At 41.6% G+C, this 20,025-nt stretch overlaps 1 protein-coding gene across 1 annotated transcript; it reads left to right on the forward strand.

Moving 5' to 3' along the window:
- Positions 1 to 18,425: 18,425 nt before the first annotated feature.
- LOC124251388 (vomeronasal type-1 receptor 1-like) lies at positions 18,426 to 19,334 on the forward strand. The gene has a single exon (XM_046684147.1). It carries the CDS (start codon positions 18,426 to 18,428, stop codon positions 19,332 to 19,334), a length of 909 nt encoding a protein of 302 aa, XP_046540103.1.
- The last annotated feature ends 691 nt before the right edge of the window (positions 19,335 to 20,025 follow it).

Consider the following 20,025-nt stretch of genomic DNA (forward strand, 5'->3'; position numbering starts at 1 on the left):
TCTGCAAAATATGTAACATATGCATAATTGCAATAATGTAAGAAGAACAGGGAAAGGGACCAAAGACGTATATGAAATAATGACTGAGAATTTTTCCAAATTAATATCAGACACCAAACCACAGATCCAGGAAGCTCAGAGAACACTAAGCAGGATAAAAGCCAAAAAACTACAACCACAACAAAATTATAGCTAGGCATGTAAGTTTCAAACTATGGAGGAAAAAGTCCTTAAGAAAATGAGAAGAAAAACCCCACTTTTCTTAAGAAGGAAGAAATTTCAGAATCACTTCCAACTACTCCTCAGAATTCGTGCAAGGAGTGGAGTGAAATAAACCGTTGTGAGAAAAAACTCACCAATCTACAATGTCATACCCTGTGTGTTTACCCTCCAAAAGGGAAGGAGGAATAAAGAGTTTCTCATACAAAGAAAAATGGAGGCAATCTTTTGTCAGTAGAACTGCCTTGCAAGAAATTTTAAAAGAAATTCTCTAGAGGTAAGGAAAATGATATAGATCAGAAACTTGGATCTATCCAGAGAAAGGAGGTGCTTTGGATAAGGAGTTATTGAAGGTGAAATAATAACATTATTTCTTAAAATTTTAAATCTTATAGATAGGTTTGTTCAAGCAACAATGTATTTGTACATATATGTCTTCGTATGCTTATATATATAAGTCCCACCCTATCCTTGATCCATTCCACATAGCTATCCCTCCCTGCAGTTCCTTTGACAAACCTGTTCTATACGAGATTCTAATCAGAAATTGTAATTATTCAGATCTCTCCTTTAAGTTAGGATTACCTGTCCAAGTCCATGGTTCTCCTGCATGTTAAGCTTCCGTCTCACTGCAGCGAGCCCCACAGAACCTTGTCTATTTGCAAAAGAGTTGATGTGACTCTCATGCCTGTCAATCCTCACATGATCCCCTTGGGTCCCCACCCAATGCTCCCTAAATAGCACCTGCAGTGACTCTTAGTGTGTGCAGGTCCCCTCGTACCCTCATCACACACACATGGCCCAAGACTTCCTTCAAATGGGGCTGAGGGTTTACTCTGGTGGGTGATGTGGTCAGACACACTCGTTGTACATTCTGTAGGGCACACAGAGATTGACCCCAGAGATGAGGTGCCTCCCTTATACCAACAGTCACCAGGCAGAATGCAGAAGGATGCACTTGCCCCTACAGAAATGATGACCACTAGCCTCACAGTCACACTCAGGGCACCACCACAGCCAGAGTCAGAAAGAAAACCACAGAGGGTTCCCTGTGCTGTCACAGGAATGCACATCCCAGTGCCTGCCCCCAACTTAGGAACCTCTCTTTGCCCACAGGCATGGAGGGACAAGCAAGGACACGTTACTTCCATGCATTTGGACAAGCTGGTGGAAACCATGCTTTTAAAAAGTTAGAGAGATGACACTGAAGCCCTATTTTCCAATCACTCTTCTGACGACTCGGCTCTGCTTTCGCTAAACAAAATGAAGAGGCATCGTGTCTTTCTTGTGCCTGAGCACTTATAGCTTCACCAGCTTCTTCACGCCTTCTGGGGTTTTGTAACTGCTGTGAATGAGAATGCATACAATACAGGAGAAGCAGCCAAAAATAATCCTGATGCTGAATCAGCAGAAGAGTGTGTCATGCATCATAGGTGAGCACAGAAGTCAGAGCTGGTTTGTAGACCGCCTAGGACAGAAGGAGAAAGCCCACCTAACAATGTATCGAGGGCAACGAGCAAAGGAGTTGAATAGGCCCTGAATGGAAGGATTCATGGGAGTTGGGAAAGGAGAAAGGAATTTGCTTCCATTGTAGAATCAATTACCTTTCTGTTGGAAATTGCCTCTGCAGATGTCTTGGTCTTAGCCATCATTACCACGTTTGCAGACTTTTTCAATATTGGCCTGTCCTGCCTACTATAACAAAACATCACCGACTAGGTGGCTTTAAACAACAGAAATTTATTGCTCACCCATCTTGAGCTGGAAGTCCAAGATCAAAGCTCCAACCTGGTTGCTTTCTGGTGAGGGCTCTCTTCCTGGTTTATAGCTGGCACCTTCTCGCTGTCCCTGTCCCCACAAGGCGGAAAGGTGTAAGGAATCTCTCTGGAGTCACTTTTATAAACACTAATACTGTGCATGAGGGCCCCATCCTCAAGATCTCAGCACTTCCCAAAGGCCCACCTCCTAATACCATCATCTTTGGGGCTTACAATTTCAATATATGAATTTTGAGCGGACACAAACTTTCAGACCACAGAGTCGCCCAAGTTACATTTCACCATAATTCCAAACTTAAAATACACTGTTGAATTACCACAGAGGGTTTTTTCTAATTCTTAGTATGAATTTTTAAAAAGTGTACATTCTTTCTCATTTTTTTGGCACAGGTAGTCATTTCCTTAGTTTATTTTTTTTACTCCATTAATATCATCCTGTAAATTATGACCGAAGCAAATTAGCAAAACCTGCAACCCATTTAAATATCTTTTTAGTTTGTGGTAGGTCTTTATAATTTAGCACGTTTGAAATTTATGTGCTATCTTAAAAATGACAAATCTTGCAGTCTTTAGGTTATCACGTACATATTTTGAACATTTAATTGACCAGGTTCTAAAGATGTATTTATTACCACAGAGGGTTTTGTTGTAATTCTTAGTCTGAATTTCTTTTAAAAGTTTACATTCCTTAATTTGCGACATTCACATCATTTTGGCAGACTTGAAACTTACTGGACTTCATCTCACTACGAATTATTTTTTTCTCTCTTCTCCCCTCAGCTTAAGTAAGGACAGAGGGATGTTTTCCCATTCGATTAGAAAGATAAAATTCCAAGCCGCGCTTGCTCACAAAGAGTGAGACGGAAGTTTCTGAGAAGATTGCATCCTACTGAAGAGGGACTTGAAATATGAAAGATCTTTATGTTATTAGAGGGCAGACTATTTCTCTCCATGTTACTGCTCCTACGTGTGTGTCTATCATTGGATCTTATGTCATGTTTCAGGATTTTTCAGTCATAACTCAAATTCTGCACATGAGTTTGTCCCCCTATATTCACACTGAACCCCACTCTGTTATGTCTGAGAACAAGTAGACTCTTTTGTACCTGGTGGAGGAGCTCAGTGGATCGGGCCACACAAGTCTTGGATCAGAGTGCAAGAGGAACTCTCCCTCTTTCTCTATTGTCAGTGACTTTAGGGCACAGGGATTTGCAGTAACCCACCTGAACCTGGTCCCAGTGTGAAACCCACATCAACCCACTGCCACCTTTTGCCTGCCACCCAGGGCCTGAGTGAGGCAGCTCCAGACAAGCCAGAGTTAGCACAGGTCCAGCCCAAATTTAGCACACAACCACAGTTCTGAGTTCCTTTGCTGCTGGAGACCACTTCCCTCATGTTCTCTGCCCTGAGATTGAATCAAAGGAAGCACTCACTTGTCTTGTCTTTGCTGCAGAGTTCTGTGCAGGGAAGGGCACCAACCATCAGGGTGGGCCACAGTTATAGAGATGGGGCTCCTGAGCCTGCTCTCCCCGTAGAGTGCCGTTATCATGTCATCTGCACTATCAGTGGCAGTGTCTACGTGGAGCATCTGGAGTTTCTCCCAGGAGGAGCAAATCTTATCCCCCGTGCAAATCCCCCTCAGCCACTTCTGGTGATTAGTGACAGTTCTTGGCAATTATTGAGAAGATCTGCATGAGCAGCTGAGCAGAAGTCAGAGAAAGTTTACTGTGTTCCCTGTGGGAGAATAAGTTTAGAATGAAAGTTGTAATAGGGGGTTGAAGGGACACTCCAAGGTGCAGCAGGGGCTGCCTTCACTATGTCTCCACTGGGAATTTTCCTCCAGGCTCTTTCACTTTTCCGAAACCATTAGAAACTTTTTCACACTGTGTTGGGTCAGAATTTCCCACTTCAATATGCGTGTCTCTCGCTTGATTTTTCTTTTCCTCCCCAAAGCCCCAATACATAGTTGTACATTCTAGTTGTAAGTCTTTCTAGTTCTTCTGTGTGAGCTGCTACCACGGCATGGCTACTGACGAGTGAGTGGTGTGGTCCACGCCCAGGAACTGAATCTGGTTGCTGAAGTAGAGCACGTCAACCTTTAACCACTAGACCATCAGGGCTGGTTCTGGCTTCAATTTTTTTAAGAAGAAAGACTCAGAAAGAAACTTTGAACTTCCATCTAACTGCCTAAAAGATAGGTGATCTGCTCCAGGTAGGAGCCATCACCATAGAAAGCTACAGTATCATATGAACTAGTGTGATAGACAGGTAAGGGCCCAGCAAGGCCCATTTGATCAAAGTCCTCACCAAGTCCCATTGTCTTTGCCAGGCGTGACAAGCATTTGATTACCAGACTTTTTCTTTTCCATCTCCATGTGAATTGCCTGCCTTCCCTTTGCTGTCCCACACCACTACCGCCAACATCTTCCTTTGTCTCTAGTTGAAGATAGTATTTAAGGTGGTAGCTTTGAGCATTTTGGTGAGTTACTCAGTTTTCCCGGGTTTCTCCCATGTTTACGTTATTAAAGTTGTTCAGTTTTCTCCTGTTGCTCTGTCTCACAACAATTTAATTCTTAGACCAGTGAGGAGAACCTAGAGGGTAAAGGAATAGTCATTCCTCCCCTACAACACTGATCATCAGCCTGTGACCTTCAGGCTTCTCTTTCTCATGAGTATAACTTCTATAAGCTATTATCTATGGCCTCAGTCCTGTTTAACCTGGAAAATGCATTTAAAGCCATTTTTTTTCCCTCAGAATCCTGTGGTGTCCTCATGTCCAGATTACTCTGCAAGGAGATTGCAATTTACTCTAAGTGACATATGGAGCCCTGCTCGTCGAGTCTCTTGTTGGGCTACAATTCTGTCCTTGTGATCTGGGTGATGAGACGTGGAAAGAAGCATTCCTGGACACACAGACAGGAATTAGATAAAGCTTTGGTTAGGGATAGAGAGAGAGAACATTTCATTCTTTAAAATTGAGCAATGGAAATATCAATTCATAATTAGAAACGTCAATTGATAATTGGATCTTGGGAACAAACACCCTCATCCAGAAAAGGGGTTCGATGTCCTTCTTCTGACAGACCGTGGAGCAGAAGTGTCCCAATAAACCCTCCCCATTGGGCTCCTTCTGCAGTGAATTGATGCACTGGAGACAGTGCACACATCCGCATGTCAGGTCCACAGGGTATTGAACATGAGCCCACAGATAGGACACCTACTTCTCCTTTAAAGTGTCCAACGGTGGCCCCTGTCTGGGAAAAATATTCACAACAATGATTTTAATCTTTGAGTGACCATTTATCTTGTGGATGTTTCCCCACACATTTAAACTCAGAGATACTGTGAACATACTGTGTGCCATTCCTAGGAGTAGTCAATGAAGATACAAGCAGAAATACTCATGACCTTGCTTGTGATGTGTGAAAAGCTGGTTGGAATTAAAGACATGATTCATCCAAAAGCTTTTCCTGAGATGGGGAAAGGGGCTAGGTCTGGGCTGTCCAGTGTGATAGTCCCCAGTCACATGTGGCTGCTGATCACCTGACATGGGCTCCTCTGAACAGAGAGGGGCTGTGGGTGTGAAATACACGCTGGATTTCAAATGTATAAGATGGAGAGAATGTAAACTATCTTGTCAGAACTTTTCAGAATTGATCACAGCTTGAAATGACAAAATTTAGGGAATTAAAATAACTTAAACTTCTTCTTTTTATTCTCTTTAATGTGGCTACTAGAAAATTTATAAAAGTATAATTACATCTGTGGGTCATCTTCCATTTCTATTGGATGTTACAAGTCTAGACTCAGAAACTCTTCGGCCTACACAGCTGCACCACCCTGTCTAAGGCAAAATGCCTAGCAGAGGCTGAGAGGATGAATAAGCCAGTGGGAGAAAGGTAATTCCCCATCTCATGGTGTCTGTCAAGCCATGCTGATTAAGGAAGAGGAAGACAGTGTCACTTCTCCAGTCTGTGTATAAAAATGAAATTCTGCTGACTGTTCCTAGAGCAACAAGTGATTCCAGGGTCCCTAAGTGCCCACACTGTGCCTGGCATTGATTTGGCCACAGACAGCGCTTGTTGAATTAATAAATCAATACATTCCTAGAACCTTACTGTCTTATAGCTGATTCTTGTAGAACTCTGAAAAGTCAAGAAGAAATTCCATAAGATTGGACTTGCTTCAAGTCTATTTGGTTTCTCTGTGGCTGCTCTACTGGAAGCTTAGTTTGGATGGCTTTCCCCTACAAGGGGCTTTTATTGGAGATGGTCCTTCCTCCCTCCTTATTCACATACCACCTCTCCTCTTTAATCTAAACAGATTTTTAAGTTGGTTCATAATAGTTTACAAGATTGTGATATTTCAGTTGTACATTATTACTTGTCCGTCACCATGTAAGTGCTCTGCTTTACCCTCTTTCCTCCCTTCCCCTTCACCCAGTAACCCCTAAGCTGCTCTCTTTGTGCATGTATCTTCCACATATGAGTGCAATCATATGGCGTCTGTCTTTCTCTGGCTTATTTCGCTTAAAATAATACCCTCCAGGTCCGTCCACATTGTTACGAATGGGACGATTCTGCCTTTTTTGGCTGAGTAATATTCCTTTGTATACATATACCACATGTTCTTTATCCATCATCGGTCGATGGGTACTTGGGTTGCATCCATGTCTTGGTGTTGTGAATAATGCCGCAACGAACATAGGGGTGCAAAGTCACTTTAAATTGTTGGTGTCAAGTTCTTTGGCTAGATAGCCAGTAGTGGGATAGCTTTGTCATATGGTAATTAATTTTGCTTTTTGTGAAATCTCCATACTGTTTTTCATGGTGTTTGCAGCAGTTTGCATTCCCACCAGCAGTTTATGAGGGTTCCCTTTTTTCCACATCCTTTCCAACGTTTGTTAGTTTTTCTCTTAGTGATTACAGCCATTTTAATGGGCGTAAGTTTTTATCTTAGTGTAGTTTTGTTTTGCACTTCCCTGATGATTTGTGATGTTCAACTTCTTTTGATGTGCCTGTTGCCCATCTGTGTATCTTCTTTGGAGAAATGTCTGTTCATATCCTGCCCATTTTTTGATTGGGTTGTTTGGTTTTTTTGATGTTCATTTGTATGAGTGCTTAGTATATTATGGAGATTAACCCCTTGTCAGATATCTGATTTGCAACTATTTTCTCCCAATTGGTGGGTTTTCTTTTCATTTTGATCCTGGTTTCCTTTGCCTTGCAGAAGCTCTTTAGTCTGATGAAGTCCCACTTTTTAATTTTTTCTTTCTTTTGTTTCCCTTGTCCAAAAAGACATGGCATTCGAAAAGATCCCTTAAAGATTGATGTCAAAGAGTGTACTACCTATATTATCTTCACTAAGTTTTATGGTTGGAGGTCTTATCTTCAAGTCTTTGATCCATTTTGAGTTTATTTTTGTGTATGGTATAAGATAGTGATCTCCTTTCATTCTTTTGCATGTGGCCGTCCAGTTTTCCCAACACCATTTATTGAAGAGATTATCTTTTCTCCATTGTATGTTTTGGCGTGGATAAATTCTTAGACTCTTAAACCTCCAAAAGCTGCATCAAGAAGAAATAGATAATATGAATAGACTGATCACAGGTAAAGAGACTGAAACAGAAATCAAAAACATCCAAAAAATAAAAGTCCAGGACCAGAGAGCTTCCCTGGGTAAATTCTACCAAACATTCAAAGAGGATTTAATACCTACTCATCTCAAAGTATTCAAAAACATTAAGGAAGACAGAACACTTCCTAACACATTCTAAGAGGCCAACATCACCCTGATACCGAAGCCTGACAAGGAGAACACAAAAAGGGAAAACTACAGGCTGATATCACTGATGAACATTGATGCAAAAATCCTGAACAAAATATTGGCAACCCAAACACAGAATACTCATATGGGATCATACATCACGATCATATACCACAATCAAGTAGGATTTATACCATGGACACAGGGAAGATTCAACATCCACAAATCAATCAATATGATATGCCACATTAACAAATTGAGGAATAAAAACCACATCATCATCTCAATAGATGCAGAGAAAGCATTTGACAAGATCCAACAGCCATTTATGATAAAAAAGAAAAAACTCTTAACAAAATGGAAGTAGAATGCAATTACCTAAACATAATAAAAGTCATGTATGACAGTCCCACAGTCAATATCATACTCCATGGAGGAAAACTGAACACCATCCCTCTAAGAACAGGAACAAGACAAAGGTGCCCACTCTCCCAACTCTGATTCAACATTTTACTGGAGGTGTTGGCCAGAGCAATTAGGCAAGAAAAAGAAATAAAAGGAATCCAAATAGGAAAGGAAGAAGTGAAACTCTCACTGTTTCCAGATGACATGATCTTATATAGAGAAAACCCTACAGAATCCATCAGTAAACTATTAGAAATAAGCAACAACTACAGTAAAACTGCAGCGTACAAAATCAAATTACAAAAGTCAGTTGAATTTATATGCTCTAATAACAAACTAACAGAAAGAGAACTCAAGAATAAAATCCCATTTACAGTTGCAACAAAAAAAATAAATATCTAGGAATAAATTTAACAAAGAGGTGAAAAATCTATGCAATGAAAACTGTAAGACATTATTGAAAGAAATCAGTGATGACATAAAGAAATGAAAAGATACCCCATGCACATGGACCAGAAGAATAAATACAGTTTAAATGTCCATACTACCCAAAGCAATCTACCAATTCAATGCAATCCCAATCAGAATCCTAATGACATTCTTCACAGAAATAGAACAAAGACTCCTAAAATTCATATGGGGCAGCAAAACACGCTGAATTGCTAAAGCAATCCTGAGAAAAAAGAACAAAGTTGGAGGCATCACAATCCCTGACTTCAAAATGTGCTACAAAGCCATAGTAATCAAAAAAGCATGGTACTGGTACAAGAACAGGTGCACAGATCAATGGAACAGAATTGAAAGCCCAGAAACGAAACTGCACATCTACACACAGCTAATCTTCAACAAAGGTGCTAAGAACAATGGAGAAAAGACAGTCTCTTCAATAAATGGTACTGGGATACCTGGACAGCCAATTACAAAAGAATGAAAATAGACCAATAACTAATGCCATACACATAAATAAACTCAAAATGGGTAAAAGACTTGAAGGGAAAACCTCAAACCATAAAACTTCGAGAAGAAAGCATAGGTAGTACATTCTTTGACATTGATCTTAAAAGGATCTTTTTGAATACAATGTCTTCTCGGACAAGGGAAGCAAAAGAAAAAAAAACAAGTGGGACTTGATCAGACAAAAGAGCTTCTCCAAGGCAAAGGACACCAGGATTGAAACAAAAAGACAACCAACCAACTGGGAGAAAATATTTGCAAATCATATATCCGACAAGGAGTTAATCCCCATAATATACAAAGAATTCACACAACTGAACAATAGAAAAACAAACAACCCAATCAAAAAACGGGCAGAGTATATGAAGAGACATTTCTCCAAAGAAGATATACAGATGGCCAATAGGCACATGAAATGATGTTCCACATTGCTCATCATCAGGGAAATGCAAATCAAAACTACGCTATATCTCCTTACACCCGTTAAAATGGCTACAATCACGAAGACAAAAAATAACGAATGGTGGACTGGGTGTGGAGAAAAGGGAACCCTCATCCACTGCTGGTGGGAACGCAAACTGGCACAGCCACGATGGAGATTTCTCAACAGACTAAAAATAGAGATACCATATAATCCAACTATCCCACTACTAGGTATCTATCCAAAAACTTGAAATCAACAATTCAAAGTGACTTATGCACCCCTATCTTCACTGCAGCGTTATTCACTATAACCGAGAATTGGAAGCAAGTGCCCATCAACTGATGATTGTATGAAGAAGATGTAGTATATATACAATGGAATACTACTCGGCCAAAAAAAAAGACAAAATCATCCCATTCACAACAACATGGAAGGACCTGGAGGGTATTACATTAAGTGAAATAAACAAGACAAAGACAAACACCATATAATTTCACTCATATGTGGAAGACAGATAAACACATGGACACAGAAAACAATTCAGTGGTTACTGGGGAAGGGGGTTGGGGAATGGGCACAAGGAGTGAAGGGGAGCATTTATATGGTGACGGACAAGCAACAACGTACAACTGAACTTCACAATCTTGTAAACTACTGTGAACTCAATAAAAAAAAATCTGTTTGGATTAAAGAGGAGAGGTGGGATGTGAATAAGGAGAGAGAAGGGACCATCTCCAATAAAAGCCCCTTGTAGGGGAAACCCATCCAGAACTGAGCTTCCAGCAGGACAGAGTGGAGGCCACAGAGAACCCGCTGGACCTGGAGTGAGTCCAATCTTATGGAATTTCTTCTTCACTTTTCAGAGTTCTACAGGGAGCAGATCTAAGACAGCAAGGCCCCAGGAATGAAGTGCTTAATGTATTCAGCTAGTGCTGTCTGCAGCCAATTCAATGCCAGGCACAGTGTGTGCACTTAGGGACCCTGGACTGAATGTTCTCCTCCAGGAGCAGTAGGCAGACTTGGATTTTTATACACAGGCTGGAGAAGTAACACTGTCTGCCTTTCTCTAGTCAGCATGGCTTGACAGAAAACTTAAGAGAGGGAATCGCCTTTCTCTTACAGACTTATTCCACCTCTCAGGCTCTGCTAGCCATTTTGCCACAGACAAGTGGCTCCATCTGTGTAGGCTGAAGAGTTTTTGAGTTTAGACCTGCAACATCCAACAGAAATGCAACGTAACCCACAGATGTAGTTATACTTTTATAAAAATTCTTGTAGCCACATTGAATAGAGTAAAAAGAAGTTTGAATTACTTTAATCCCCTAAATTTTGTCATTCTTTGCTGTAATCAATTCTGAAAAGTTCTGAGAAGACAGTTTAAATTCTCTCTGTCTTACACATTTGAAATCCAGTGGGTATTTTACACCCACAGCATCTCTCAGTTCAGAGGAGCTGATGTCAGGTGCTCAGCAGCCACATGAGATTGGGGTCTATCACACTGGACAGCCCACACCTAGAGCCTTTCACCACCTCTGCAAAACCTTTAAGATGCATCATGTCTCTTATTCCAACCAGCATTTCAAACGTCACAACCAGGACCATGAGTATTCCTGCTTGTGTCTTCATTACCTACTCCTAGGGATGGCACACAATAGGTCCACAGTATGCATATGAGTTTAAATGTGTGGGGAAACATTCCCACAGTGAATAGCCACTCAAAAAATTAAAACCATTATCATGCACGTTTTTCTCAGACAGGGGCCATGGTTGGACTCTTAGAAGGAGAAGTAGGTGTCCTACCTGTGGGCTCATCTTGAACACCCTGTGTACCTGAAATGCGGATATGTGCGCTGCCTCCAGTGCATCAATTCACTGCAGAAGGAGCCCAGTGGGGAGGGTTTATTGGGACACTTCTGCTCCATGGTCTGTCAGAAGAAGGACATCGAACCCATTTGCAGGTTGAGGGTTCTTATTCCAAAGATCCAACTATCAATTGAAATTTCCAACCATGAATTGATAAATCCGTTGATCAATTTTAAAGAATGAAATGTTCTCTCTCTCTATTTCCTAATCAATGCTTTATCTAATTCCTGTCTGTGTGTCCAGGAATGCTTCTTTCCAGCTCTCATCTCCCAGATCACAAGGACAGATTTGTAGTCCAATGAGAGACTCAAGGAGCAGAGCTCCATATGTTACTAAGAGCAAATTGCAATCTCCTTGCAGAGTCATGTGGACATCGGGGCACCACAAGATTCGATAGGGAAACAATGGCTACAAATTAGGTATGTTCCATGTTAAACAGAACTGAGACCATAGATAAGAGCTTGTAGACGTTAAACACCCGGGGAAGAGCAGTCCCCAGATCACAGGCTGATGATCAGTGTTGTAGGGGAGGAATGACTATTCCTTTACCCTCTAGGTTCTCCTCACTGGTCTAAGAATTAAATTGATGTGAGACAGAGCAACATGAGAAAAATCAAACAACTTTAATAATGTAAACATGAGAGAAACCCAGAAAAACTGAGTAACTCACCAAGATGGTCACAGATGCCACTATCTTCAGCTAGAGATAAAGGAAGATGTTGGGAGTTGTGGTTTGGGACATCAAAGGGAGGGCAGGAACTTCACGTGAAGATAGAAAAGAAAATGTCTGGTAAGAGGAAGATGGGAATCATGGTAGCTCAGGGCCAGTCTTCCTCAGCAAAAAAGAGGAGGATTGGCAGCAGTTAGCTCATGGCTAATCTTCTTCAAAAAAAAGTCTGGTAAACAAATGTTTGTCATGCCTGGCAAAGACAATGTGACTTAGGGAGGACTTTGATCAAATGGGCCTTGCTGGGTTCCTCCCTGTCTATCACACTCAGTTCATGTTATAGTATAGTTATCTGTGGTGATAGCATGTTGCTGGAACAGGCCATCTGTCTTAAATTCTTTTAGGCAGTTAGATGGAAGTTCAAAGTTTCTTTCTGAATCTTTTGTTCTTAAAAAAAAAAATAGCCAGAAGCAGCCCTGATGATCTATCAGCTGAAGTTTGACGCACTCTGCTTTGGTGGCCCAGACGCGGTTCCTGGGCATGGACCACACCACTCGCCTGTTGGTAGGCAAGCTGTGGCAGCAGCTCACACAGAAGAGCTAGAAGGACTTACAACTGGAATATACAACTATGTACCAGGGATTCTGGGAGGAAAAAACATCAAGCCAGAGACACACATATTGGGGTGGCAAATTCTGATCCCCTACAGTGTGGAAAAATGTCATAGTTCTGGAAAAGTGAAAGAGCCTGGAGGAAAATTCCCAGTGGGGACATAGTGAAGGCAGCTCCTGACGCACCTTGGAGTGTCCCTTCAACCCCTATTATAACTTTCATTCTAAACTTATTCTCCCACAGGGAACGTAGGAAAACTTTCTGTGCCTTCTGTTTAGCTGCTCATGTAGATCTTCTCATTAATTTCCCGAAATTGTCACTAATCACCAGAAGTGCCTGAGGGGGATTGGCACGGGGAATAAGATGGGCTCCTCTTTGGAGACGATCCAGATACTCCAAGCAGACAGTGTCACAAATACTGCAGATGACACGATAATGGCACCTCTATGGGGACAGCAGGTCCAGGAACTCTGTCGCTATAACTATGACCCATCCTAATGGTCTGTGCCCTCCCCTGCACGGAACTGTGGAGCAAAGGCCAGCCATGTGAGTGCTTCCTTTTCTTCAATGTCAGGTCAGAGAACATGAGGGCAGTGGTCCCCAGCAGGGGGTGAACTCAGAACTGTGGCTGTGCACTAAACTTAGGCAGGACAGGTGCTAACGCTGTCTTGTCCAGAGCTGCCACACTCATGCCCTGGGTGGCAGTAGAAGGTGGGGATGTGTTGATGTGGGTTTCAGAGTGGGACCACAGTCAGGAGGTTCACTGCAAATCCCTGTGCCCTGAAGTCCCTGACAGCGAGAGAAAGACGGACAGTTCCTCGTGGAATCTGTGCCAAGCCTTGTGTGGCCAAAGTCTCTGAGCTCCTCAACTACGTAAAAAATGCTCTACTCGTGTTCTCAGACATAACCGAGTGGGGTTCAGTGTGAATACAAGAGGAAAAATTGGTGTGCAGAGTTTGAGTTATGACTTAAAAATCCTGAAACATAACATGAGATCCAATGACAGACACACACGTATAGCAGTAATACAGGGAGAGAAATTGTCCGCCCGCTAATAGCAAAAACATCTTTCCTGTTTCAATTCCCACTTCAGTAGGATTCAGTCTCCTCAGTAACTTCTATGTCACTCACTGTATTATTTATGTTTTGTGTGCAAATACAGCTTAGAATTTTATCTTTCTAATTGAATGGGAAAATGTCCCTCTGTCCTTCCTTGCCTGAGGAGGAGAAGAGAGAAAAAAGAATTTGTAGTGAGATTAACTCCAGTAAATTTCAAGTCTGCCAAAATGATGTGAGCGTTGCGAAATAAATAATGTACAAAATTCGGACTAGGAATTACAACAAATTCTTCTGTGGTAATAAATAGGTGTTTAGAAAATGGTCAAATAAATGTTTAAAATTTGTATGTGATCACCTTGTAAGCCGTGTCATTTTTAAGATAGTACATAATTCTCAAATGCACTAAATTACAAAGACCTATCACAAACTAAAAAGACACTCAAGTGATTTGTTGTTTTTGCTAATTTACTTCAGGCATAATTTACAGGATGACATTTTTGGAGTAGAAGTAATCAACTAAGGAAATGACTACCTGTGCCAAAAAGAAAAGAAATGTAAGCTTTTTTAAAAATTCAGACTAAGAATTAAAACAAAACCCTCTGTGGTAATTCAACAGTGCATTTTACATTTGGAATTGCGGTGAAATGTAACTTGGGCCATTCTATGATCTGAAAGTTTGTGTCCGCTCAAAATTCATATACTGAAATTGTAACCCCCAAAGATGATAGTGTCAGAAGGTGGACCTTTGGTAAGTGCTGAGATCTTGCGGATGGAGCCCTCATGCATGGGATTAGTGTTTATAAAAGAGGCTTCAGAGAGATTGCTAGCCCCTTTCCACCATGTGGGGACACAGCGAGAAAGTGCCAGCTATAAACTAGGAAGAGAGCCCTCACCAGAAGGCAACGAGGCTGGAGCCTTCATCTTGGACTTCCAGCTCAAGAACAGTGAGTAATAAATTTCTGTCGTTTATAAGCCACCTAGTCGGTGATATTTTGTTATAGCAGGCAGGACAGGCCAAGACAAGCCAATATTGAAAAAGTCTACAAATGTGGTAATAATGGCTAACACCAAGACATCTTCAGAGGCAATTTCTAACAAAAAGTTCATTGATTCTCTACTGGAAGCAAATTCCTTCCACCTTTCCAAACTCTCATGTGTCCCTCCATTCAGGGCCTATTCCCAACTCCTTTGCCCATTGCTCTCGATACGCCATGAGCTCTGTTAGGTGGGCTTTCTCCTCCTCTCCTAGGTGGTCTACAAACCAGCTCTGATTTCTGTGCTCACCTGTGATGTGTGACACACTCCTCTGCTGATTCAGCGACAGAAGTATTTCTGGTTGCTTCATCTGTATCGTATGCATTCTCATTCACAGGAGTTACAAAACCCCAGAGGGTGTGAAGAAGCTGGTGGTGCTATAAGTGCTTGGGCACAAGAAAGACACAACATCTCTCCATTTTGTTTAGTAAAAGCAGAGCTGAGTCATCAGAAGAGTGGTTGGAACACAGCACTTTAGTGTCATCTCTCTAACTTTTTAAAAGAATGGTTCCCACCAGCTTATCCAAATGCACAGAAAGTGTCCTGTCCTTGCGGGTCCCTCCATGCCTGGGGGTGAAGAGAGGTGTCTGAGGAGAGGCAGGCACTGGGATGTGAATACCTGTGACAGGACAGGGTACCCTCTGTGGTTCGGTTTCTGACTCCAGCTGTGATGATGCCGTGAGTGTGACTCTGAAGCTGGTGGTCAGGCTCTGCACAGGGGAAAGTGGGCACTGCTTCATTCTGCCTGGTGATTGTTGGTATAAGTGAGGCACCTTACCGGTGGGGTCAATCTCTGTGTGCCACATAGAATGCACAACCAGTAGGGTTAAACACCTAAGTAAACCCTCAGCACCATTTGCAGCAGGTTGTGGGCCATGTTTGTGGGAGGAGTGGTACAAGGGGATGAGGGGACCTGCACATATTAGGAGCCACTGAAGGTCTGATTTAGGGGGCACTGGGTGGGGAGCCAGGGGGATCACATGAGGATCAACAGGCATGAGAGTCAGGTCAACTCTTTTGCCAATAAACAAGGTTCTGTGGGATTCACTGCAGCTAGAGTGAAATTTAACATACAGGAGAACCATGGAGTTGGGCAGGTAATTGTAACTCAAAGGAGAGATCTGACTAATTACAATTTCTGATTAGAGCTTTTATAGAACAGGTTTATCAAAGGAACTGCAGGAAGGGATAACTGTGTAGAATGGATCAGGGATAGGGTGGGACATGTATGCAAAGACATATGTGTGTACAAATACATTGTTCCTACTATCACCTTGAACAAACTTATCTACAAGATTAAAGATTAAAAAAAATAAATGTTATTATTTCACCTTCATTTACTCCTTTTCCAAAGCTCCTCCTTTCTCTTGATAGATCCTACTGCCTGACGTCTTTCACTTTCCTTCTCTCTAAAGAATTTCTTTCAACATTTCTTGCAAGGCAGATCTACCGGCAACAGATTGCCTCCATTTTTCTTGTCTGAGAAAGTCTTTAATTCTCTTTCACTTTTGAAGAATAATTTCACAGCGTGTGGAATTCTAGGTGGTTGGGTTGTTTCTCTGAATGCTTTATTCCACTCCACTCTATTTTTTTCTTGCATGGATTCTGCAGAGTACTTGGAAGTGATTCTGAAATTTGTTCCTCCTTAAGAAAAGTGGGGTTTTTCCTCTAGCTTCTCTCAGGAGTTTTTCATCCATTGTTTGAAAATTACATTCCTAGCTATAGTTTTGTTGTGGTTGTAGTTTTTTGGCATTTATCCTGCTTAGTGTTCTCTGAGCTTCCTGGATCTGTGGTTTGGTGTCTGATATTAATTTGGAAAAATTCTCAGTCATTATTGTTTCATATATGTCTTTGGTCCCTTTCTCTCTTCTTCTTACATTATTGCAATTATGCATATGTTACATATTTTGCAGATGTCCCACAGTCCTTGTCTACTCTGTTCTGGTTTTTCACTCTTTTGCCTGTATGCTTTTCGGTTTGTAGAGGTTTCTATTGTTGAATCCTCAAGCTCAGAGATTCTTTCCTCAGCCATTTCCAATCTCTTAACAAGCTCATCAAAGGAATTCTTCTTAACCCTTTCAGTGTTTTTGATCTCAGCATTTTCTTTTGGTTCCTTTTAGGGTTTCCACCTCTCTGCTTCCATTGCACATCTATTCTTGTACGCTGTCTAATTTATCCAATAATCCATGACCATATTAATCACCATTGTTTTAAAATCGTGGTCTGATAATTCCAACATCCCTGCCATGCCTTGTTCCGATGATTGCTCTGTCTCTTCAAATTGTGTTTTTTGTGCTTTAGTATGTCCTGTATTTTTCTCAATAGACATGATAAACTAGGTAAAAGCAACTGTGATAAATAGACCTTTAATCATGTGGTCAGGTTTGGGGAGAGAGGAACATCCTGTAGTACTCAGATTATGGCGTAGTCTTGTACAGAGTCTGTGACTCTGGACTGTGATCTTTGCAAGAGTTTCTCAGGTCTTTTCATCCCCCGTTAGGTAGAACAGGATGACTAGAGAAGGCTGCAGTTGGGTATTTCCCCTCCTCAGGTCAGTTAGGCTCTGATAATACCCCAGCAGGGTGGGCTCCAGTTAATCCCTTTCTCCTGAGAGCTGACATTGTTAAGAAGAACACCGTGCTCTGGCTTGTTTCAAAATGGTTTCTTTTCCTTCCCCCAGCCACAAAGACAAAGAGATTTTTATGTGATATTTACTGAAAGAACCTTCTGGAGCTTCGAGATATAAAACGCACAGATGTGTGGAATACCCATATAACTTGGTTTAGCTAAAGTTTCTGACTCTCAGCTACGTCCACACTGACCTCCAGCAACCCATCAACTATAGGGCAGGTTTCCCACCTGAGGCCACATCCCCACCTGGTTCCTGCTCATCAGTCTCTGCTCCAGTAAGCCTGGATTCCCTCTGTTCCCTGTCCCTTTCTCCAGTCTCCGAGAAGGCCATGTCTGTGCCCTGTGGACTCACCTCTCTTTCAACTCCAAGAATTTTCAGTCTTTTCCATAAATCTTGTGGGGAGGGAGTGGTGGATTCCAAGATCCTTAAAAGAAAATAAGAACCCAGAATTCTCTGTCTGACTTGTGACCACTGTAACTCTGAGGGATTATGAGTCCTCGACTGTGGATAACTGATTCTCCTGCAACTCTATTAAAATTTGTTAGAGAATCTTTTACTCTGAACAGTACTTTGCATTTTCATTTCATTTTCTTAATTAATACACTCTTATAATCACAAGATGACTATAACTTCTAAGAAGGGGACAGTGCTTTCTTGTCTTTATCTCCTGTCACTTACCCATGTACTCATTACATATTATTTATCACCTATTCTGTATCAACTGTATTTTTGACCAAGTCAGACGTGGTTCCTAGGTTCCTGGCCCTTCCATTTGTTGGAGAATCAGAATAGAAAAGTCCGTAGAAATAAACACAAAATAATAATGGTTAAAGTATAACTGCTGACAGGTGTATGTTCTCTAGGTTGAGCCCCTACCATTGAGCATGACAGCATCTCCCTTCTCAGAAGAAAGAGCCAGATCTTTGTTTCAACGTTGGTTATGTAAGAGGACTGCTGATGTCATCAGTGGCTTAACCACCTTTTGCTCTGGGCCACTCTGAAGCCATCTCCATGTATTTTCAGAAAAATGTCCTGAGAACCATATGGGAAGAGGCTGTGAAAATCATCTTTCTTTTACAGATCGGAGTGGGGACTCTGGCCAATGTCATTCTCTTCTTCTATAATGTCTCTCCATTCTTGCTTGAACACAGACAGAGGCCCTCACACACGATTCTCACCCATATGTCCGTGGTCAATGTCTTGGTTCTTCTCTCAAGTGGAATTCCCCACACAACAGCTGTTTTTCTTTTGAGGAACCCGCTGTCCACTCTTGGGTGTAAATTTTCATTTTATATATCCAGAGTGGCTCGCCAGACCACCCTGTGCTGCACCTGTATGCTAAGCACCCATCAATTCTTCACTCTCTTCCCTGGGAGAGTGGAGTGCCTGATGCTCAGAGGAAGAGCCCCCAAGGTCATTGGTCTTTTCTGTTTTATCTGCTGGATTTTCAGTTTCTTAATATATATCTTTGTTCCCATGACAATCACTACTTCACAGGACATGGAAAACGATACTGACTTCCAAGGGACATGGTTCTGTCCATCCTCACATTTCACTTCATGCATGTACATCTTGTTGTCTATCTCCGATGCCATGTTTATTGGCCTCATGGGCTGGGCCAGTGGTTTCAGGGTGCTTCTCCTGCACAGACACCACCAGAGAGTGTGGCATATTCACAGCCCTGATGGCTCCCACAAATTCCTATCAGAGATCAGAGCTGCCTATACCCTCCTGAGGCTGGTGGTCACTTTTGTCATCCCTTACATGCTGAATTCCATTTTTACTTTTTACATCACTTACTTCTTAGATACTCGTTTATGGTTGATTCATATCTCTCATATTTTGGCTTCATGTTTCCCCACTTTTAGCCCCTTACTGTTGATCCTTAGGGATCCTAGAGCTCCCAGTTTCTGCTCTTGAATTGTTGAAATCACTGTTGAATGTGGAAATACGTAGAAGTCAGCTTCTATACCATCCACGATTACTATATTTAGTGATCATTTACCAGTTATCCATTTTCATAAACTTTTATTGTTATAACGTATACATAACATGATTTATGATTTTAACCCTTTGTGATTGTACAATCCAGCAGCATTAAACACATTCCCAATGCTGTTCAACCGTCACCTCTACCTGCACCCAAGACTTTCTCATCATCATTCCCAAGAAAAACTCAGTGCCCAGTAGAATAATAACACCACTTCCACTCTCCTCCTAGCCCAAGACATCCTCTTCTACTTTCTGTCTCTGTAAATTTGCCTGATTTTGGCATTTCATATAAGTGGAATCACACAGCATTTTTCTTTTTATATCTACCCTATCCAGTAACATAATATTTTCAAGGTCAGCCATGTAGCATATATCAACATTTCATTCATTTTTAAGGCTGAAAACTATCCCATTCTGTGTATATCCAACATTTTGTTTATTCCTTCATCTGTTGATGGATATTTGCGTTATTTCCACCTTTTGGCTATTGTGAATAACGCTGCTAGGAACTTTGGTGTACAGCTATCTGTCAGGGCCCTGCTTCAATTCTTTTGGATATTTACCTAGGAGTTAATTGCTGTACCATATGTTAGTTCTATGAATGCCCATTTGAGCAATC

Source organism: Equus quagga, chromosome 13, assembly GCF_021613505.1.
Source record: "Equus quagga isolate Etosha38 chromosome 13, UCLA_HA_Equagga_1.0, whole genome shotgun sequence".
Taxonomy (NCBI): Eukaryota; Metazoa; Chordata; class Mammalia; order Perissodactyla; family Equidae; genus Equus; species Equus quagga.

Coding starts and splice junctions, on each gene's coding strand:
- LOC124251388 (XM_046684147.1), top strand. CDS start 18,426: ATGTATTTTCAGAAAAATGTCCTGAGAACCATATGGGAAGAGGCTGTG.